The 24,386-nt window shown below is 33.2% G+C and overlaps 1 protein-coding gene across 1 annotated transcript in view; it reads right to left on the bottom strand.

Moving 5' to 3' along the window:
* Window positions 1–4,299: 4,299 nt before the first annotated feature.
* The window catches only part of st18 (ST18 C2H2C-type zinc finger transcription factor), a 70,355-nt gene continuing 50,268 nt past the window's right edge, over window positions 4,300–24,386 (bottom strand). Inside the window, 16 exon segments of the mRNA XM_067377654.1 lie at window positions 4,300–4,494; window positions 6,666–6,809; window positions 6,916–7,019; window positions 7,245–7,333; window positions 8,452–8,673; window positions 11,068–11,148; window positions 11,550–11,612; window positions 11,886–11,954; window positions 12,055–12,117; window positions 12,245–12,357; window positions 14,284–14,529; window positions 17,514–17,710; window positions 19,208–19,407; window positions 21,463–21,555; window positions 22,544–22,634; window positions 24,041–24,175. Of these exon segments, the coding sequence (XP_067233755.1) occupies window positions 4,300–4,494; window positions 6,666–6,809; window positions 6,916–7,019; window positions 7,245–7,333; window positions 8,452–8,673; window positions 11,068–11,148; window positions 11,550–11,612; window positions 11,886–11,954; window positions 12,055–12,117; window positions 12,245–12,357; window positions 14,284–14,529; window positions 17,514–17,710; window positions 19,208–19,407; window positions 21,463–21,555; window positions 22,544–22,634; window positions 24,041–24,175 (2,105 nt within the window).

Raw genomic sequence — 24,386 nt, 5'->3', positions numbered from 1 at the left:
ATCCACTTAGTCTGACTCTATTGGGAAATTATTATTATGAAACAGCTTTAAAATTAGTACTAAGTGTCCATTTATACATATGGACATTACATTTCAACGATAGAGGACGGTGTTCCTACAGGATTGACTGCAGGTTTTGGAAAGATCAGGCCATGATGTTCAACTCTACGTCATGGGCAATATGTAACAGCATCCAGTGGAATTATGGGTAAAATGATCTCAAAGCAAGGGGTCGTATCAAATTCCCCCTTAACTCTAAAATACATAGCAAACTTTGCCCTCCTGGAATGCATATGAAGATCAACAAAGAGAGATGGAATAAGATGCAATTTCTTTAAAAACTACTTGCTTATATTTTAATGATAATTACATTATGGGGCATTTGTGTGTGAGAGAAAGAGAGAGTTTACTTAGATATAGTTTGAGGACAAATATGACAATTTACAGCTATTTATTACATACATAATGTAATAATGTATTGTACTAAATAATAGTATATTATATAAAGAAATATTTTTCATTATTGTATTTATTAAATACAATATAATAAATATTACATACAATAATAAAATTGTTTTATTTAATATATGCTCCTATGTGTATATGACAAATATAGCTGTTTATTACATTCATAATATAATAATTTAACAATTTAAAGTATTAAACAAGTTTACTATTTTAAATAAAAAGTTTAAAAATATTTATTTAATATAATAAACATTCGTTTGTGTGTGTATTTGTAATTATTATGTTAAATTAAATGAACTTTTAATTTGTAATTTTTTATTTATTTATTTTTATTTTTCTAACTTTTATCATAGGGGGTAGGACTAAAGTTTGAATTAGGATTAGTCTGTTGTCATAATTAGCTTTATATTACAAGATAAGTTAATGGTTCGTCTTCATGTATGTAGGCTAAACTAGTGGTACACAAAAAAATATCAAACTAAATGTGAAAACAAATAGTTTTACAAGATCAAATACACAAAGAACAGAGGGGTTAAAGGGTTAGTTCACCCAAAAATGAAAATAATGTAATTTATTGCTCACCCTCATGTCGTTCCACACCCGTAAGAACTTCGTTCAGCTTCGGAGCGTTATGAATCAGCGGTTCGAAGCGCCAAAGTCACGTGATTTCAGCAGTTTGATACGCGATCCGAATCATGATTCGACACAAAAGATTCATAACGCTACGAATCTTCCTGAAGCAGTGTTTTGAAATCGGCCATCACTATATAAGTCGTTATTTAGTTTTTTTGGCGCACCAAAAATATTCTCGTCACTTTATAATATTAATATTGAACCACTGTACTCAAATGAACTGATTTAAATATGTTTTTAGTACCTTTATGGATCTTGAGAGAGGAAATGTCATTGCTGGCTATGCAAGCCTCACTGAGCCATCGGATTTCAACAAAAATATCATAATTTGTGTTCCGAAGATTTACGGGTGTGGAACGGCATGAAGGTGAGTAATAAATGACATTAATTTCATTTTTGGGTGAACTAACCCTTTAAGCTAAATTAACACAACACAAACACACTTGCAGCAAGTCTGTCACGGACCATTTAATAATTGTTGGTTTTGTTTCTAGGTGACGTTTAACAGGAAAGCTGTGCCTCGTTTCAGATAATTAGATGTAATTTGCCTCATCATCAACTCATCAAAGGTAAGGATAAATTACTCTGATAATTATAAAAAGATAATTACAAAGCGTAACAAACCGAACACCATATTTACACGGTACAGATTTCATATTAGGGCTACACGCTTTTAAAATCTCTTTAATAATCTCTTTGTCTAGTGATTGAACCAGTCGAACTGGTCAAAACTTATTTATTTATTTACCTTTGTAGTTGCTGAGATCGAAATCAGTGTCTTATTTCTCTGTTTGGATGCTTAGTGGTTTGAAACCAGGAATGAAGGCCTGAAGTCTCAAAGTTGCGTCCACACGCCATCTGCTGGTAGATGTGAAAATAGTTTTTGAATGTCTTGAAAAGTTGAGTAGCAACGCTTTAAATGTTAAATTAGATTAGCAAAATAATACATTTTTGATTTGGTTTTGAGCTCTGATGCAATCAAAAAGCCGTTACAGCAACAAACATCTGCGAGAAGCAAAAGTGTGTCCATATTTCATTCAAACTTTTCATTTTTCCAGCTACACTGTTTTTTTTGCAGTTTTATGAATTTAATATGAGACTACATGGAATATTTATACTTTTAAAAATATATTTTAACTAAATGAATGCTAAAACACAAAATGAGACATAAACCTTGTGACCGACCAGGTGAAATCACCAATTGTATATGTAAATTTGAACCTAAAATATTGATGGTGAGTAAAATACACTCTGCATACAGATCTATATCAAGTAAATATTTTTTTATATGAGCTTTAATATAAATCATATTTTTATATGAGCCACTGCACAATGAGCGCGATGCAGATAATTTCAATAGTTTATTTCTACCATACACAAACTGTACAACACAGCGCAGTACTGCTTATGAAATTTTAAAAGTGTAAGGAAATCCTGATATACAAACTACTTGAACTAAAAAAAAACAAAAAAACATTTTTTTTAAAAACAAAAACAAACTAAATAATTTACAGTACCGTGTATTTTACTATTTTTTTCTTTTACACAAAAAATTCATATCACATTACAAAACATCAAATACAAAAAAAAGAAAAAATAAATATTCCTCACAAAACTTCCTGAGCAAACAATCTGTGGTTTATAAATTAGGAATTACAAATAATTTAAACAGAATTAATTCTAAATTATACAGTAATTTAGGATAATAATAATAATAAAAAAAAAAATGATTCAGTACAATTCATTATGCTCATTTGGTCAGATAATATAGTGTTTTATTTCCTCTGAATGACCTGTAAATTTGCTTAAACACAGTTTTGACATCATCAATGGAGAATGTAAAATGTGTAGGTTCGACTCCTTAATTAACCTGCACCGATCACACATCTGTGACCCGCTCAAAATGAACACTAAATAACAGAATAAAAGTGCAAAAGGGTACGTTTAGTGTTAGAGAAAGCTTTAAAACGAGGCCGTCTGTGATAGTAGCGCAGCACTCAGATCTGCTGCGATGACCTCGGCCCTGCATTAAACGCTAAATCAAGTGGTACAGATTCAGTCATAATGGAAAGATTACTCTCTATTGCAATTGCTTGGCTGAGAATTTGTCCGTTTTTATATTTTAGTGGGTTAAAGACATGAGAAAATTTCATTTGAGAGCCCACTGTTTGTCTCACAGAAGAAGCCAAAGGTTGAGGAGTTCAGTCTTACAGAAAAGAATAAAAACCGTATTGTGCCTGATCATAAAACACTTTTTTACAAGAATATCGTTACATACTTAAAATGGCGTATAAACAGTAGGTAAACAGAGTTTAGAGGCTTTTCATTCAGAAAATAAATATACTGCAGAATAAAATGAATCACCATTCACGTAATACTGCTCTACCACAAAACATATCATATTCCATGTACTCATTTACATTTAGGCACATATATGCACACATGGATGTGCACACCAAAGGCAGTTCATATGAACAGAAACGGAAATCGATTATGAAGTCCTTCAACGTGGATGATTTGATTTTTGCTCTGGTCAAGTGTCGCTGTACAGTCGTTTGGAGAGCGAATGGGATAAAATATTCTTATTTTTGCTCACTTATTAGAATACAGATTTATGCGTGAAAACAAATGATGTCATTTGTGGATTAATCACATTAACTACATAAAAAAAAAAAAATAACTCAGGGGTGCAAATAGACCAATAACAGCTGCTCACCAACAGGTGGCGCAAGTGGACTATTCTTACATTTCTGTTATTAATTAAAAAAAAATGTAAAAAAAGAAGAAGAAATCATCACGAATGTCAGCGATTAAAACTCCCAGTCATTGTACAACAAACGCAGGTAAATGTAAATAAATAAAATTCACAATATGTAAGATTGGCTTTGCATTTTGGAGTTGCAGAAACAAAAAAACAACAATTATGACAGCAATAAATAAATAAATAAATAAATAAGATTACTGTGAGATAAATAGTACTGATGAATAAAGATAATATGTAGCAATAATATAACAACACACAAAAGAACAATACGGAATAAAGTCAAGCAAACCATAGGAAATAAATAAGTGCAAAAGGAGGTCAAATCTCACTACGAGGAACATTGAGCTGTAAAAATGTGGCTGGTATTTTTCAGTGCAATGAATTTGTCATGGAATGGAGTTATTCTTTTTTTCACGAGACATATCTTGCACGGATCACAAAGCCAGCCCTCCGCAGATGATCGAACTGTTGTGAAAGAGAGTTTGGACTTAGACATGGATGCCCTTTATGGCCTGTCTGATGCTGTCCAATAAGGCTTTGCATTCTGGCGAGTACTCGTGCTCTGAGTTGTTGTACATATCCGTCAGTGTGTTCACGTACGCTTCGAAGTTCTGTTCATTTATCGGACCCTGGAACAGATTAAAGAACAGATTTCAGTAACTCCTAAATGCATGTTTCATAAATGCATTCATCCCTTACAAACATGCACCTTTTTAACTATACACCCACAAACCCAGCGGTTGGGTTAAATGTTTGCCGGGCAGTTTTATTTAACTCAACTATGACTATAAAAATGACTTTATGTCTGGCTTAAAAGGAACTCAAAATATGTTGGAAATTAAAAATCAGACACATAATTACTAGAGGCAACAATAATCATCAAAAGGTGAACATTTATTAATAAGTAATTTAATAAATGTTTATTGTTATTCATTAAGCTTATTAATAACTGTTTATTAATTAAACATATCATTAAATATGTTAATTTCCAACATATTTTGGGTTCATTTTAAAGCAATATAGTAATTTTTAAACAATAGTTGAGTTAAATAAAAACTCACCAGCAGGTTGGGCAAACATTTAACCCAACTGCTGGGTTTGTCCATATTCAGCTCAACTTGGGTTGTTTTTAACCCAGCATTAGTTAGTGTTTAGTTTAGTTCAAATCATACTGAATTAATTTCTAAAGAAATCAATACACCTTATTAAATTAACCTCCTTCAAACAACAAGAAATAGTTTTAAGACCCGTCTTGTTTTAATAACAACGGAGGCGAATATCAAGCTACCACAGTTTTAATGTTGTGCTTTGGCAAAAATGATGCTGGGTTAAAAACAACCCAAATATGGGTTAAATATAGACAAACCAAGCGATTGGGTTATTTGGACTGCATATTGGTTAAATGTCTGACCAACCTGCTGGGTAGTTTTATTTAACCCAACTACTGTTTAAAAATGACTATATGGCTGGATTAAAACGAACCCAAAATAGGTTGGAAATTAAAAATCAGACATAATTACTACATAAACAACCCAAGCTGGGCTAAATATGGACAAATCCAGCAATTGGGTTGTTTAAACCTTGCGGTTGGGTTAAATGTTTGCCCACGCTGCTGGGTAGTTTTATTTAACTCAACTATCATATTGCTTGTTTAAAATGAACCCAGCGTATGTTGGAAATTAACATTTATTAATATGTTTAATACATGTACATTTATTAATAATTAATGAATAATAATTAAACAAACATTTATTAAATTGCTTATTAATTAATGTTCACCATTTGATTATTATTGTTGCCTCTAGTAATTATGTCTGATTTTTAATTTCCAACCTATTTTGAGTTTTTTAAGCCAGTCATATAGCATTTTTTAAACAATAGTTGGGTTAAATAAAACTACCCAGCACATTGGGCAAACATTTAACCCAACTGCTGGGTTTGTCCATTTTGAACCCAACTTGGGCTGTTATTAACCCAGCATTTTTTAGTGTATAAAGGCAACAGTAATAATCAAAAGGTGTACATTTATTAAGAAGCAATTTAAAAATGTTTAGTATTTAATTACTGCTCATTTATTAAACGTATTCATAAATGTTAATTTCCAACCTATTTTAGGTTAATTTTAAGCAAGCAATATAGTCGTTTTTAAACAATAGTTCAGTTTTTCCATATTTAACCCAACATGGGTTATTTTTAGTCCAGCATTTTTTAAGAGTGTACAAAGTGAAAAAAAAGTACAGCTGGTTCTTTAAGGACATTTATAGCTGATAAGACCCTTAATATTTTGTTGCTGTTCCTGCATAAGAATTACTGCAGCAATATTTCATCTGATTGTTTGAATTTAATTATATGCTGATTCATTTTAGTGTCACTCATTTATCATTGTTGTAAGATCTTAAAAAGTGCTTCCTGGGCCTGGAATTAAATCTCGTCCCCCTCTTTTTGATATAATGTACTGAACTGCGATGTGACATCATGATCTGAACTGAGCTTGAATAGAAAAGTTTTAAACCATATCTTGTTCCTTGTTGTTTTTGATATCCATAAAAGAACTGATTAAATGTCCTCCCTATACTTATGAATTAAATTTTTATCCCTGGTGCCCAAACGCACTCTTTTACGGCCAAATACCATCACAATGCAACCTGATATTTTACAGTGTTTTCAGTTACCATGATCAATTTCTGTAAGGGACGGCAGCGATCAGAAAACTGGTAATGTGAGGTCAAAATGATTCAAATGTGTAGGAAAAGAGCATGTCTCAGCGTGAGTAGATGTTTCAGCGTGAGGTCCGTCTCACCATTTGCGGCAACTGGATATCCGTGAGACTGTTGATAAGTGCTTGACTGAGACGCGCTAACTCCTTCAACAGACTGTCGTTATGTTGCTCAATTATCTTATTCTCCTCCTCGATAGTCTTAAGGTTACACTCCATGGATGAAATCTGTTTTAAAACAGGGAGAAACGAGGTCTTATCTGTGAAACTTCATTACCCACAATCTTCTCACACAAGCGTGTGAGAAGGTGAAATAAATTGAAATGTTATTTACCTGAGTCTGGAGCTGCATCATGTCTGCTTCTATCTTCAGATTGGATTCATTTAGCTCCTTTATTTCGTGATCCAAGTGCTGCATGTCTTCATTGTTTTCAATGCCTGATTGACAAGAGACACACCAGGCAATGTTAATGAACACTTCTATAGATAGAGACTTCTTCCAAAATCTGAACTTAATTATGTGGGAGAGCTGTTGTACTTTTGAAGTTCTTTATTTTTATTCTCAGGAGATAAACACAACCTCTCACTATGATGATAATATTAGCAGCTCAAACATTTTAGCTTTATTTTAAAGTCATCCTTTTAAGCACTTGAATTGCTCACCACTGCTGGTTTTGAGTTTGATGGTCATCATCTCCTCATCGGAGAGCTTCTTCTTGATACTCTGGGCGTTTAGTGGACATCCTGACAAACTGGAAAGGGACGAAATCTACAGATCAATACTAGCAATTTGAAGTAGTTTTTCCTTATTATAACTACATAAATTATAATTTAGTTTTAGAATTCATCAGATAATAAATAAAAAATAAGTATGAACATAATCTGTGAAATTCACAGAATGTTTAAAATTATACATGATAATGTTATTGGATACTGTAAGAGTGAGTCTAACTCAGAGATAATGTACTGTAGTTATAATATTGTAAATAATCTAACAGTCAGTTCTGTAATCTGCATTTATATATATATATATATATATATATATATATATATATATATATATATATATATATATATATATATATATATATAGATAGATAGATAGTACATACATGTGTGTGTGTATATATATATATATATATATAATATATTTTTTATATATATTTTATATATATATATAAAATATATATCAAATAATCCTGAAAAAAAATATTGTACACAAATATTATGTACAATTGTACACATTAAATGTTTCTTGAGCAGCAGATCAGCATATTATAATGATTTCTGAAGGATCATGTGACACTGAAGACTGGAGTAATGATGCTGAAAATTCAGCTTTGATCACAGGAATAAATTACATTGTGAAATATAGATTATATATAGATATATTAGATTATATATGATACAACACACACACACACACACACACACACACACACACACACATATATATATATATATATATATATTATTTTTTTTATTTTTTTTTTATTTATTATTATTTAATACAATACAATATCTTCAGCCTACACCTTTTTTGATTATGTATATTTTTTATTTATTATGAAAAATTGTCTGAAGACCAAAACAATTTTTTTTATAATATAATATAATATAATATAATATTATATAATAGTTCATAATATATTCAGTCTAAAATGTTTATTAGTAGTATAACTCACACCACTTTAGTCTCTAGTGAAATCAGTGTAAATTGTCCTGTTGTTAATGGCATAGTAAATATGTATTTCCTCAGATTACTCAGAAAGTTCACAATAAATGTGTCCAGAGGTCTCATTATACTGTAGATGGGTTTTAAAGTTTAATATCAAAATTGAAGTTTCAGGTTATCACATAGTTTCCTCACCTCCTGTGTGTAACGAAGACGTTGTTGGCGTGACCCAAGCCATTGCAGCCGGGCAGAGGACAGTGCGGAAGTTCCTGTTTACAGCCATTCCAGGAGAAGGCCGATCCGTTCATGGAGCTTTCCTTCTGCCGCTTGGTGGCGATGGGGCAGCTTCCGGCGCTGCGATGAGACGTGTATTTACCCGACACGTGGCCCTGACCGTCACAACCTGCCACCGGGCACCTGGTGCGCGAGAAAGTAAATACCTATTTACCATGCCATTAACAACAAGACAATACACACTGATTTGGCTAAAGTGGTGTGAGTTATACTACTAAAAACATTTTAGACTGAATTTATGTAGCATTCATATGTAGATTTCTGTATTTTTAATAACTTGCTAGGAGGGAACAAGGTCATAATCTGCATCACAAAGGTTGTTTGGTATAGATTTCTGGGTCACCATGCCAAAACACACACAGATGTGACCTGACCCCTCGACATGCTTAAATTAAACCCCCTGCGCAGCCCTCTTTTGTTGTCCTAAACTCAACAGAGTAACACTGTGATTGTGGAAGATAATCTCTTATTTGAGATTGAACTGAACTAGTTTCAGAGCTTATAACCGAGAGTCTTTGCAAACACAAATGAGCCCATATACATTCAGTTGATAATTTGATGGCTAAAACTTCCCCACACCACCGTCGCGCATTTGTCATTTTGTCTGTAAACACCCCCCCACCCCCAATTTGCAGAGTTGAAAGACTTTTCAAATACCATTAAGAAGATTAATCCTGTGAAATGCTGATTAAAAATGTATTCAAAACAGAAAAAAAAGGCTGGAATAATTCTATCGGCACACGCAAAAAAGTCTGCGCTTCGTCGGAAACGCACTCCAGTAAATAATTACGGGCATGGAGGTTAACGTGCCTCCGATGGAAAACATAAGCCCTACCAAGTTGAAGACTAGAGTGGTGAGGAGTTGGCCAATTTATTTTGCTGCTCACTTTCCCCCTAGGTCAGTAATGGAATGACATAAATTGCACATAATTGTTGTGCGTCCTCCACAGGGGGGAAAAAGCACATGATTTGGAGGTGGCTGACCCTTTCCCTGATAGCCCATATTGGAAGAGGTGAGAGGTTATCTGGGATAGTACAAATAGCTTGTCTACAGGCCTATATGGGAAAGGTTGTTATGGCAGTTTTGGCTCTAATACACTGACTAAAACAAGACAACATTACGACTCCAACACTGGCCGTCGGGTCCAGCTCCGGGAATGGCGTCCCTGACCGCTGAACAACAGAGATGGGCCATATGGCCGACAATTTACAATAATCTAGCGACATTACAGATGTAGCCAGGGTCTGCTTTCCGTTTCTCCAGCCGTCCATTTCTCTGCCTCTCTATTCCTCCTTTAATGTGCGCGGACCTGCTACCGTCTAATTCCTAAGCTCTCGTCTTTGCATTAGTAATTAAAAATGAAATACTAGCCCAGATGCAAAAGTAGGAAAGCCCTGTCACTCTGGGTTAGACTTCGGATTTAAGGCTGGAATCAATTCAATTAATTTTTTTTCCTCCATAGTATTATGTTTTTAAAGAGCAAACTGCTGCATTAATTGTAATTAAACGAGATCTTACGGGAAAACGAGGAAAGAGTTTTGAGCTGATATTTTTGAACGTTTTTTCTAGGAAGCGCGGTTCTACAAACGTGAACTATCTTTAAATAAATTTTATATATATATATATATATATATATATATATAAAATGTATGTGTGTGTGTGTGTGTGTTTGTATGTATATATATGTATGTGTATATGTATATATGTATGTTATATATATATATATTTATATATGTATACTGTAAAAAAGAATTGTTGGTTTGACTTAAAAAAGTAAGTTTATATTATTTCTGTTGGTTATATACATTATATATTAACCACATTAATTATCTAAGTTGATTTGACAAAAGAAACAATGTTGTGATAAAACATGAAAATATTTTTTTTTTTACATATATAAATATAAATATACATGAACTATATATATATATATATGATAGTTCATGTTTGTAGAACTGTTTCCTAGAAATACTGTTCAAAAATATCTTTTAAAGGTCTTTTTTTTTTTTTTAACAAAAATTATCAATAAAAACAGGATCATCAAAATCAGGAGGTCAAACAATATTTAAAAAAAAATGTATATGATAAAAATGTGGGATACAGCAAAATGTTATGTTTTTGGCACTTATTTAAAAGATTAGTTAGTTAATAATAAGTTAATAATTTAATTTTTTTTTCCAATATACTGACAAATCACAATTTTATACATTTAAATCTAGCTACATTTCATGCTTGGTTAATTTTATTTTAAATAATTCAATAATAGTTTTTAAAACTTTGGAGAAAAAAAATGGGACTTGTGCCTCTAATACTAGAAAAAAAAAAAAAAAACCTATTCATGGAAAGTGCATACTACATTTCGGTTCAATCTTTCAAATCTTTCATCAAACAAACAAGAATCTTTGTGAAAAATGTTGAAGCTTTAGTAAACACATTTAGTATAAAGTAAATCCTTTCTCTTAAATCAGAATAAAAACACCAAACAATTGGATGTCATTGTTTTGGTGGTGTCTTACTTCATCTCTGGCTCTTCTTTGTCCTCTTTGCTTGGCGTGAGCTTCAAGCTTCCTTTCCTGGCACGAGGGCATCCTGACAGACTGGGAAGGAACATGACATATGTGACGAACCTTTCAGAAGTTCAAGCGTGCAGACGCGTGTGTGGGAAAGATACTGCCGCTGCGTTTACTGCGTGATGTTTCAAGCTTTGACACCTGTCGTGTTGCCATTGAACAGGGGTCATTACCTCAACAGCCGTGAAATGCCACAAAGTATTTACTCTTTGGCGATTACCCGGTTTTAAATGCAAATGATTTAACCCACTGAGCGCCTTTGTATAACATCTTGAATTAGAAAACACTGGTTTAAAAATTAAACATTATGTAATAAAAAGCATGACCATTTATGCTGTGCAAAAAAATCAAAAATGTCACTGCAATTTCCCCTTTCATTCAAGTCTATGATTATTTTGGAGAGATTTTCTGTCTAATGAGATGCTCACCTCCTATGAGATGCATAGTTTCCTGTCACATGACCTGAGCCGTCACAACCAGGAGTTGGGCACCTTTAAAAGAAATAGAAATGAATATATATAACAAATATTTTTAATAAATTAATAATGTTAATATTATAATTATAATACAATTATTAAAATAATTATTACATTTAATTTAAAATTAAAATAAAAAAAATATTAAAATAAATTATATTAAGAATTAAAATATTATTCAAATTAAAATAATAGTTAGTGGTTATAATGATTAATAAAATATATATTTTTCCATTTATTTACATCATTACATTATTGCTTTAAATTCTCTGTAACTTTAATTCTTACTTTAGCTCTTGAGAATTAGCAGCCATTAGTGATTTCAGGGTCTTATCAGCCAATGGGCAACCAGATACACTAAAAAAAAAAAATAAAAACAGGAGACATAATGTATATTTTTCAAGATGATGTTGCAGCTTGAAAAATAAAGAGAGTGTCGGTAGACGGGGCTCCTCACCTTCTGTGTGACGCATAATTTCCTGTCACATGACCACTACCATCACAACCTGGTGTTGGACAACTGCAAAGAGAATAAGAACCGAATAAATGGCCGAATGAATGTTTACAGCTTATGATCTACTTGATCGACTAGACATAAGATCTTAGGCATGCTAATGTGTGAACAGTGGTTCAAATGATTGTATTACCTCATCAGCTCTTTTTTGGTGTCTCTTATGAGCATCTTGTTTTTTGCACTTGCCATGTTAGCGTCCCCATTGTACGCTTTATCCTCTAGAGATGCCTTCTCCAACTGATCCATCTACAAGACAAAGAACAAAATGTCAAAACACTCTGCAATTTTGAAGTCATGATGGTCACTTAAAACTGGCATTCTGTAAGCACACAGCCCCTAATAGTCTGTGAGAGGTTTGATGCTGCTTAGTCAAACATATATCCATTTAAACTCTGGTGTAATCCCTCATAGTATTTATGAAGGGAGAGCTGGGTGTAAAACCTTTGGATTTACTTACTTTTTTTTTTATCAGGTAAGTATCTTTGAGAACCAGATGTCAGATGGAGAATCAGACAAACATACAACTGCCTGGGTTTGTTCTTTGACTCCAAAGAGGATAAAAAATTGCCAGCTTTTCAGGAACATTCTTCTGCAATTTATTTTCAATTTTGCTTTCGTGTCAGAGCGGCATATCACAACAGACAGAGTGCCTTAAGGTTGTGACTGACTGAAGGAGATAATTTAGATGAATAAGTCGAAACTTAAGGGTTTTATGTTGAATATGTTTCTAATGTAGTGTACACAAAGAGCATTTAGACACTGGATGTGGTTTCCTCAGGACATTATTATAATTAGACTTTATTAATTTTCCACCCAATCCTATTAGAGTTTAATACAATTTTGAAGTAATTAGGAATTATAAATTAATTAATACTTTTACTCAAAAAGGATGCATTAAATTGATCAAAAGTGACAGTAAAGACATTTATAATTTTATAAAAATATTTCTATTTCAAATAAATGCTGTCTCTATTCATCAAAAAATGTTTTTCACACAATATTAAGCAGCACAACTTTGTATTGTATTGTTTTCAACATTTTGATAAGAAGAAGAAATGTTTGTTGAGCACAAAATCATCATATTAGAATGATTTCTGAAGGATCATGTGACTGAAGACTGGAGTAATGATGCTGAAAAATTCAGCTTTGAATCACAGGAATAAATTTCATTTTAAGACATATTCAAACACAAAACAGTCATTTAAAATGGTAATAATATTTCACAATATTACAGTTTTTACTGTATTTCTGATCAAATAAATGCAGCCTTGGTGAGCAGAAGAGACTTCTTTCAAAAACATTTAAAAATCTTACCAACCCCAATCATTTGATATGTGATGCATTTAAACCTTGAGATTTTACACAATATATTACTCGGACTTTAAAGGGGTCCTTGATTAACTTTAGTTAACTTTAATTAGTGTGTAATGTTGCTGTTTGAGCATAAACAACATCTGCAAAGTTACAACGCTCAAAGTTCAGTCCAAAGAGAGATATTTTCTACTTAAGGACTACAACAAACAGCTTGTAGGGACTACAACAAGCTTCTTAATTTACATAAACCCTGCCCCCAAGAACACACAACAAAGGGGGTGTGGCCATGTTGGGCTGCTTTAGAGAAGAGGAAGAGTTGTTGTAGTAGAGTGTTGTTACCATGCCGTCATTTTACACCGGACTGCTTCACAAACGAGGGTCAATTCAACACTGGATTTGCACAAAAGATGAACATGACGGCACATGCTAGTCGATGAGTTGAATCAACTCCACAGCAACTACATACATTTATCCACTAACCATTCAGAAACGTCCAGTTACTGAACATCGTTACTGACAATCCTCATTTTGGCTGCGTGAGATTCTCCAGCTTTGTTGTTGTTGAGCAACCGAAGTGAGAGCTGTTAAAGCTCCGCCCTCTTCTGAAAAGTGGGCTGGGAGCAGCAGCTCATTTGCATTTAAAGGGACACACAAAAATGTGTTTTTGCTCACACCCAAATAGGGGCAAATTTGACAAGCTATAATAAATGATCTGTGGGGTATTACAGCTTGTGAAAAGGGGCATAATAGTTCCCCTTTAGCATTCGTCCTCATGTATGAACTTGCATGTATGAAATATTTTAAAAACACTACCTGTAAAAGTTATACTTCATACTTCAGTAGCTGCCTCTCTCTCACCTCTTTGTCTTGTTGGACAGGTGTTTTGCTGTAGTTCAGCGGTGTGTCCCAGGCATCCCGTTCATAAAGAACACGGTAGATGGCCGGGGAGATCTGGAGACCCGTCGCTTTGGCTAGAGAAGATTCAGGTGGGGTGAAAAGAGCATCTCCTAACACTGGCATCACAGGAGAGTCTCTCGCCTTTTCTCTCTTTTTCTTCATACTTAAATCCAGCGTTCCGTTCTCGTCTACCTCAATGAGCGAGTCCTAAATGAAAAGGAACATAAAAAGCCTTGTAGATAACCAACCTTTGCTAACTACAACACTTTTTTCTATCAGAAAATAGTGTTTTGAACTTGTCTTCCAAGCGTAGAACTAGAAAATCCACACTATTGCTAGTTAGAGACTTGAACGAACCCCTAACTCTTAACTTTTTACAATTATGTGTGTAACTCAACAGAATAATAAGAAATGTTTCTTCAGCATATTAGAATGATTTCTGAAGGATCATGTGACACTGAAGACTGAAGTAGTGAGTAGTACCCTAAAAGTTTTGAAGAGTAGTGTACATACTACAGTTGCTATACTTTAAAAAACATTTTCTTATTGTGAAATGAAATAATTAAATAAGTAAAAAAAAAATCAATGCCACTTTTTCTAGTTCATGGACATAGATATGAATTGGAGTTATTTATTTTTCTTCTATTTTTTTTTCCAGTGAAAACTGGTTTTGAGATGTCAACCACAGTGGTTTTAGGTCAACAACATTAAGAGTGAGTTTTAAAGCTCTGCATTGCTTAATATTTTCACCAACAGATGTGCAGGTGTGTAAATTTGTGTTATAGCAAAGAGTTTTTATGAAACTCGTTAACTAAAACGTGTCACACCAATTATATCACACACATTCCACATGGTAGCAAACAAAGGAGAGCTTTTCAGAAACTAATCATGATAATTCAGATTACAAACCAAATATGGCACTCTCTCTAACCAGCTAGAACTGACCGACAGTGCACCTATCGAGTTCATCCCTGTGCACTATGTGAGTTTTTCTCATTTGATGACATTCTCTCCAGCCTCAGAAACAAGTGAGGTGACATCTTTCTCCCACACTTCACTGAAACGCTGCAAGACGTTAAGCCTTATTCTTAGGAAAAAAAAACAAGCAACTTGGCACAAACAGGGAAATCAAGATACTTAACATGCATAAAGACATTTCGACACAGACATCAGCAGATGACAGATCGGCTAACACTGTTTTATTCATTCGCTCAGTTTGTACAGTATACCTGCTCTCTGCCCACTGCGTGTTGGGACTACGAACGGCCTGTGTGGTGTGTAGGTGTGTGAAGCGTTTCACGCCATACTTCTGCGAGTTTCTCTCAGTTATATCTCTCGCTGTCTAAGAGGAAGACCTGCTTTGATCGAAGCCACCGAACTGGATGGATCATACTGTATATTGTTTCTAATTATTAGTAAAATATACAGCATTAGGATCCTGTAGTTTTTATTATGTTAGCACAATAGAAAGAAAGTTCAATTACATTTCAATGACATAACAATGAGTTTTTTATATATGAATCTTTGTTTTAAAAATATGTTAGGGCTGTCAAAACTATTAATTGTGATTAATCACATGTAACATAAAAGTTTATGTTTATATATTTGTGTGTATATATATTATATATATGTGTGTGTGTGTTTACGTCTGTGTGTATATATATATATATATATACACACACATAAATATATGTACACAAGTTATATAAACAAACTTTTATGTTAGATGTGATTAATCAATTTAATCGATTTGACAGCACTAATATATATTATATACATACATACATATCATTTATTAATAATATATATATTATGCAAATTATATAATTAATTTTTATACTATTATTCTTATATAAATTATTTTTATAAACTTATAGTCTTATTGTTTTACACACACACACAAACACATATATATATAATACGATTTATTAATAATATATATATATATATATATATATATATATATATATATATATATATATAAATTATTTTAATAAAAATAAATTATATATATAATATTTATTAATATATACATATATATTATACAAATTATATAATAATTTTAATACTATTTTTCTTATATAAATTATTTATTGTATTTATTGATTATTTATTATTGTTTTACATATACAAATATATCATTAATTAATAACAAATGTATATAATATATATATGTATAATATTTAATAAAAAAATATAATTAATTGTAATAATATTTTTATTATATATTATATATGTAATATACACACACACACCCACACACATATACATAAACATATATTATTAATAAATAATATTATATTGTATATTTTGTATTTTTTTATAGAAAAGATTTTTTATACTTTTACAAATGTATAAAGTCAGCAGAATTTATATTTAATCATAACAGCTCATTTTTGGGGGCATTTTTCCGCTTTTGTCTGAGAGAAAAAAGAAAGAATACAGGAAATGTCACAAGCTGGATTCAAACATGCTTTGCCCATATGCACTAACCGCTACGCCATGACTCCAACATGCATTGTAATCCATTTTTGACAGCACTTTCCATTTTTATTATATATATATAAAAGAACATAAGTGTAAAACTGATTCAGATATCCATTTTCACACTGTAACATAAATAATCTACTGGCCTGTGCAGACTATTCTTATTTAATTTAAATAAAAGAGTGATGTCTATTAATCCCCCAACCAATTGATTTAATCCAACTTCTCATAGATCGTCTGTTAGAGATCAACGCCAAAGGATCTGTGCGAGCTTATCTAGGATAATATATTACTTAGCAAAATGTCTTTGACCATCTGCAGTGAAGAAAAAAAAAAACACGCTCTCTCCTGCAAACAAGAGAAAGCCCCAACATTACCATTAGAGCAAGTAGAAATCAAATGCACGGCCACATGTTTTACAAAAAGCCTTATAATTGTCATAGAGAAGGAAGCTGTGATTGTATTCCTCCCAACTCTTTTTGATGTGATTACACAAATTCTCCTTTGTGTACATTAAAGCTCTAGGGGCAGTGTGGGTAAAAGAAAAAAGCTCCCACTCTCTTGTTGTTGTGCCACCAGAGGCAACACAGTTCTCTGTGCCAAAAAGTGTCTTTTGATGTTACTCCTCTTTTTCATACACAAATCACAGTTGTTTCAGAATGACCACATTAAATACCTTTTTCTGAGTGGTCTAATTTGATTACCTTTGTGGATGATGCCAGGGGCCGGCTGGGGGGCAGGGCCTCGCTGTTGTCTCGGCAACGGGTGGAGAGGTTGAGGATGGCTGCGGATGCGATGTTGGACTGGAGGGTGTTGCTTTGGGCTTTATGGCGACTGGGGCTGTTGTCTCCGGGCATGATCATACGTCCAACAGGACCCAGAAAACAGGGGAACTGAGCGGCTGAAAATGGTAGCTAGAGTTAGTACTCAGGGAAAGAGAGGAGACATTGTAAATGATCATATTATGCAAATAGAGCGAATACAGATCCACATCTATGTAAAAAGGCAGGTTAAAAAATATACATATATTCATGTTTTATAAAAAAAAAGAAATAATTATGCTTTAACATATGCATCATTTCTTTTAACCTGGCTGTCTACATAGAGGTGGACTTGTGCTTCCTCCACTCTCTATCTCTGCATAATAAGATCAGTTTTAATTTATACCTAAAATTTAATTTATTAATAAAAATATTTATTTACATTTATATTTCTTATTTAATTAATAATAATATATACATGTGTATATATATATATATATATATATTAATGTTTCATCGAACATAAGTTTGTAAATATATATGTATATAATACACAAATATATATTTACAAACTTTTGTTAGATGAGATTAATTGCGATTAATCGATTAGACAGCACCTAATAAATAAATAAATATATATATATATATGTATATATATATATATATATATATATATATATATATATATATATATATATATATATATATATATATATATATATATATATATATATATATATATATATATATATATATATATATACATACACTGTACACATGATCAGTTACAATTTATACATTAATGTAAATATTAAAAAATATTGTTATACATTTACATGTACAGAATTATATATATATATGTGTGTGTGTGTGTGTGTGTGTGTGTGTGTATATAATTATAATATATATAATTATATGTATCAATTCATATGTAGATAAATAATTAATATAAAATGAATATAAATAATGCACAGACAAGTTAGCCATTTGTAGGTTAATTTGATGTATTGATAATTTAATATTCAGTTAATATTACATTAATAAAATAATATCCAATTAAACTTCAAATGGCTTATAGTTGTCTCTGCATTTTAAGCTGAGAATAATTACATTTCATCATATATATATATATAAAACAAAATTAATAAATAATATATATATATATGTTTTTTTAATATATTTATTTATTTATTTTTTAATATATATAATATATATATTTATAATAATATATATAAAACAAAATTTATATATATATATATATATATATATATATATATATATATATATATATATATATATATATATATATATATGTTGTTTTTTTTATATATATTTTTATATAAAAGATTTTATGTGCAAAGCTCACTGCCAGGGTGTTGCTATGCAGTTTCTACGGTGTTCTGAGTGGCTTTTATTGTTGCTATGTGGTTGCTAGGGTGTTTCTAGGTGGTTGATTATTGGCCTAAATCAGGGTGCTTCATAAAGACTGTATAGAGCAGATTGTATGGCTCAAACAAGTGACTGCACATATACTGCTCGAAGTCACACATGATGACACTGAAAACAAGTTCTTCTTTTAAACAGTAATGTCAGTGCATGCTGGGTAACCTTTGATTTGAAGCAAAATAGACACTCACAGTCAGGAAAGTGTGAAGATTCGTGACTCTGGTCGGATGCCATCTGAGCTTGCTTGCCAAAGACCTGGGCGTCAAAACTGGCGTAGTCAAAATGGCCTTTAGTGTACTTGTCCATGTCTTTGGCCATGCTGGCCTGCAACGCTGCCATAGGATGTGCAAATCTGTATGTGAAGTCAAATTTCTTCATGTGTCCTAAAGGTCTAAAGAAAGGAAGAATCAAGAGTTCAGAATTGTGAGTTCAGAAACGTGTTTTTATTGCTGCTTATTCTTTGGCATAAAAAAATGACATTTCATCTTTAATGAATCATTCGCAACCAAATCAGATTTTTTTGTTTATATAATTTGAAGCTCCAAAAGAATTTAAGGTAAAACTTTATTTCTATGGTCCAATTTAGACATTCTACTAACTATAAGCAACTTTGCAACTACAAGGCAACTAAGGGTGTGTTCACACTTGTAGTTTGGTTCTCTTGGTTATTTTGGTCTGGACCAAAAAATCCTGACAGTTCACACTGTTATACATATATTTTGCCACGGAACTCGTCGAACATCCAAAACAATGCTGTGTACTGGACTAAATGCGCTCGCTGTATGTGCATACATATGATGGTATATGAAGGAGCTGACAACTCGTGAAGAGCTTATAAAATGTGTAAAGGAGTCAAAACAACAGCAGGAATCCGTCCGTCACACACACAAACGAAGATCTGCTGCAAAGAGGTGCGGTTCTGATGCCTATGATGAGGTAAAAAGCAGGTTTGCTTGAGCCTTCTGTCCTTTTTAGGGTCGCATCTTGTGACATCATGTCTTGTTTTTGGTTAGTTTACATGTCTTTGATCCGTGTTGTGTTCATATTTCAGTCGAACCACACCAGAGTTCATCTGAAAGCAGACTGAGGTTGTGTTCACACTTGTTGTTCGGTTCATTTGGACTAACAAAAAATTTTGTCTTAGTCCCCTTAGCATTCACATTGGCATTTTTACACCAAAAAATGGGATACGTTCTGATTGGTCGGCTTTTATGATGTATGATGTATATTTTGTGACAGAACTTATCGAACATCAAAAAACAATGCTGTGTGCTGGGATAAATGCGCTTGTTGTGTGTGCGTAGCCTACATATGATGGTATTCTGAACTTGTGAAGAGCTTATAAAATGTGTAAAGGAGCCAAAACAATGACAGGAATCTCTCCGTCATACACACAAATGAAGATCTTATGCAAGGAGACGCGGTTCTGATGCCTGTATCCAACTGTGGTGGCCAACATTGTGACTATGATGAGAAAAAACAGATGAGCATTCTGTCCTTTTTAGGGTCGAATCTTATGACATGGTGTCATGTTTTTGGTTCGTTCACATGACTTTGGTCTGTGTTGCATTCATATTTCATTCAAACCGCATCAGAGTTCATTTGGAAGTGGGCCGACACCCATCCTTTCAGCAGTTTCGTCTGCTTGTTCGGTGCGCACCAGGATTTAGATGGCAGCATTCACACTTATTCAAATGAACCGCACTAACAGAGTAATCACACCAGGGTTCATTTTAATCAAACATGCCAAGTGTGAACACACCTCGAGATCCATCTTTTTAGGGTCTCGGTCCGCTTGTTTGGTGTGCACCAAGATTCAGATGGCAGCGTTCACACTTATTCAAATGAACCATACTAACAGGACCATACTAATCAAATCAAACCTGACACACCCTAACGGTGCTTCCACACTCAGTTTGATTGCCTGGTCCGAACCAGAGTTCGATTACTCCCCCTCCCCCGCTGGACTGTGTTCAGATTACTTTATATGGGTCCGAACCGGTTTGCGGGTGCACACCTGAGTTCTGAAGACAGCATTCAACTTCACATCATCCAAACAAACTGAATTCTATAGTCAATTAAACCCGGGTGCGCACCAAAAGTACTAGTGTGAAAGCACCCTAAGTCTTATTGGAGTATTAGTAGACTGTGTGCTCAATATCTGCTATCTGTTTATTCTATTAATCCGAACACCTAACCCTAACCTAACAGTCTACTACTACTCTAATGAGAGTTAGTTGACATGTACTGTAGTTGCAAAGTTACTTATAGTTAACTAGGATGTTTAAAGTAGATCATCGAAATAAAGTGTAACCGAATGAACAGATGAGATGTTTATTATTATTCTTCAGAAAGATGATTTATGAACTTATTTTGAACTTGCTTGATGTAAAGGAATCAAGACCTCCATAAGACACAGGGCTGCTCCTGGATGAAGGTGTATTACCTCGCCATTCTCTCTGCACTCTGTCTGCACTTTGTGGGATCCTCCTGCGGTTTGGAGATCTTTTCTGCAGCAGCTATCGGGCAGCCTGAGAGACTGAAAACAGACATCAGAAGTGTGGAGTTAGTCTCCTCGTGGCCTCCTCTGGGTTGTTAACTTTATTTTAATTGAATTTGGGTGCATTAAATAGTCATTCAATTACAAAGAATCCGATAGTTTCTATGCGATAAACATCACATTGTTTTATAGTCTACTTAAGTGCCATTAACATTTTGTTTGGATTTTTCCTGATAGAGCGAAACTTCATGTTTCTTTTCAAGTAAATGTCCAAGTTTTCACTGAATGTTCATCCCTTTTTTTTTCTTGGGGTAAATGAACATGTTTGAGCTTTTAAAGGGGTCCTATTATGCTTTTATAAATTTTTAGTTTTCTTTAGTGTGTTAATGTTGCTGTTTGAGCATGAAAAAGGTTGCAGTATTCTTCATTTAAATAATTCCTGCCCAAGGCATATGCAAAAAAAAAAAAAAAATGGGGCGAGGCTTAGTTAAGTTGGGTTAGAAGTGTGTTGAAACTCGTGGTTATGGTAAGGGGCGGGACATTTCTAAAACGCACTGGAAGCATTTGGCCAATCACAACACAGTGGTCCAGCTGACCAATCAGAGCACAATGCACTTTTCAGAACGAGGGGCTTCATAGAGACCAGAACTAAACAAAGCATTACTGACAGACTAGGAGAATATGTGAAAAAGAATGTGCTTTTTTGAACATTCAAGCATGAAAACCTATTCTAGTAGACCACAAAAACAAAATCAAGACATTGAAATAGGACATAATAGGGCATCTTTAAGGTGGTTTAAAGCATTGCAACAGTGCAAAATAGAGTAATAATAATGCTATGAAATATTTTCTTCGGGTCGAATGGTAACGTTATTATAAACATCACGTTCCTCCAGCAACTGCCTCCCCGCTGCGAAATATCAACACAAATCTGCTTACAATGAGAAAGGAAGTTTGTATACAAATTAATAGAATGTGATTTGAGTAAAAAAAGAAATTTAAAAAAAGCTGTTTTCATTGCGCTCACCTTCTATGCGTGCTACGGTTACTGTTGACATGACCTCTTCCTGTACAGCCAGGGGTCGGACATTTAAGGACGTTTTCGTGCATGGCAAGGACTGTAAAAACCAAAAGAATATAATATGAAACTTTTTAGATAAAGAAGAGAAATTACATTAAAGAATAATTCAGCATTTAAGCTTCTACTGCAGCTGTTTTAAGGTTTTATGCTAAATAAAGTTTTCCATGTGATTCTTTGTAACTTGAAATTGTGTCTCCCTTCAAATATGAACATGCAAAACATCACGACTACAAAAACATTTTGATTACCATTTAAGAGACACACACTTATTGTTGAAGTCCTATCCAGTATCCTTAGCAACTTTTCACTCTGTTCATAATTAGTTTGGAGGATGTGCCCGTCTATTTAGGCTGCATCCGCGGGTCCTTTGATTTGCAGAATGCTGCCTCTGGTTTAGGAGTACATGCTTTCATATTGGAGGAAAAAAAGGGAAAAAACTTAATTACATTTTCTGTTCCTTTTGTCACATCACTGTTTAATGGCGAATGTTTGTTGTGCTACTCTCAAATGGAGAAAACAGCAAGTGAAAAGTTGTTTCCGGATTGCATTTTTAATTTGCATACCGCAGGAAATCAAACCTCAGTTGTGTTGACGGCTGAAAATTTCTTTCTTTCTTTTTTTTTTTTTTTTTTACTTTCAGCTTGCAGCATTATATGGTTTCCACTGGAAGGCTCAAGATACGTAGTAAGTACATGAAATGCATTTATGTACATAATTGACATGCAAATTACTTCATATTTGTGATTTATTTTATTTTTTTAATTCGGGACAATTTTGACTAATTGAAATCTTGAAAAAGGACGCTTCTTCAAATTATGTGTAACATCTGTATATGATATTTATCAAATGTTTATCACATCCCCTGGAATAATTTTTCAAATTTTGGAGAAAATTTGGCCAAGATTTTGACAAGTTAAGTTTGCCAGTAAATTAGCTTTGAACTTACAAAAATAAAAAGAAACAAGTTGCTTCTGAATTTAAAATGCTCAAATACATACCAGTTTGGTAATGACAACTAAATAAAGATAATGTCATATCATGATATAAAAATCACAAAATAAATGACAGCCAAATTATAAACTTTTTGGGAAAAACCTAATCTCTCTTTTTACAATTTTTATTTTAATTTTTTTAATATAAATAAATAACTATTAGATATTTTTTGTAGCACACATTTAAATTGAATTTTCTTCATTCAATGCAGAAATGTGCTGAATATAATAAAGGCAGTTTAGTTAAACAGTCACCATGTAATCTTTTATCCCTCAGTATCTCTACAACTAAACCTTGATCATTAGTGTAGCATGAATATTTATGGGCTGAAAATGATCACAGTGTTGTTATCACTAATTGTATTTGTTCTGTTTGTATTGTACTGCTGTGAAGGGAGGAAATGTGTCTAATGTCCTCAGGAAGTGATGCGTAACATGAGAACAGACTCACTCTCTGGGGGCACTCTGACTTTGTGGGGACATCCTGATAGACTCCGGTGATGAGGGTAGAGGCCTGTCACATGACCCGTCCCATCACAGCCCGGGGTCGGACATTTGATGTCTTTCTTTTCTGTCCGAGGGGAGTCTATAACGCAGACACACACACACACACAGTAAATACATTGCTCTTCAAGAATGTAGTCATAGTTCATCCCGTCCAATCGCGTTTCTCTCTATGTAAGCTGAAGCGCATCCTGTGAAATCATGCTGGGTATGTATGTTTTCATCCGTGACATTAGTTAAGGCTGCGGTCTTATGCAGGGCACCGGTTTCTTAGTGTTGATCCATAGAGAGAT

This window comes from Chanodichthys erythropterus, chromosome 23, assembly GCF_024489055.1.
Source record: "Chanodichthys erythropterus isolate Z2021 chromosome 23, ASM2448905v1, whole genome shotgun sequence".
NCBI lineage: Eukaryota > Metazoa > Chordata > Actinopteri > Cypriniformes > Xenocyprididae > Chanodichthys > Chanodichthys erythropterus.
This window is presented reverse-complemented; position numbering and strand designations above follow the sequence as displayed.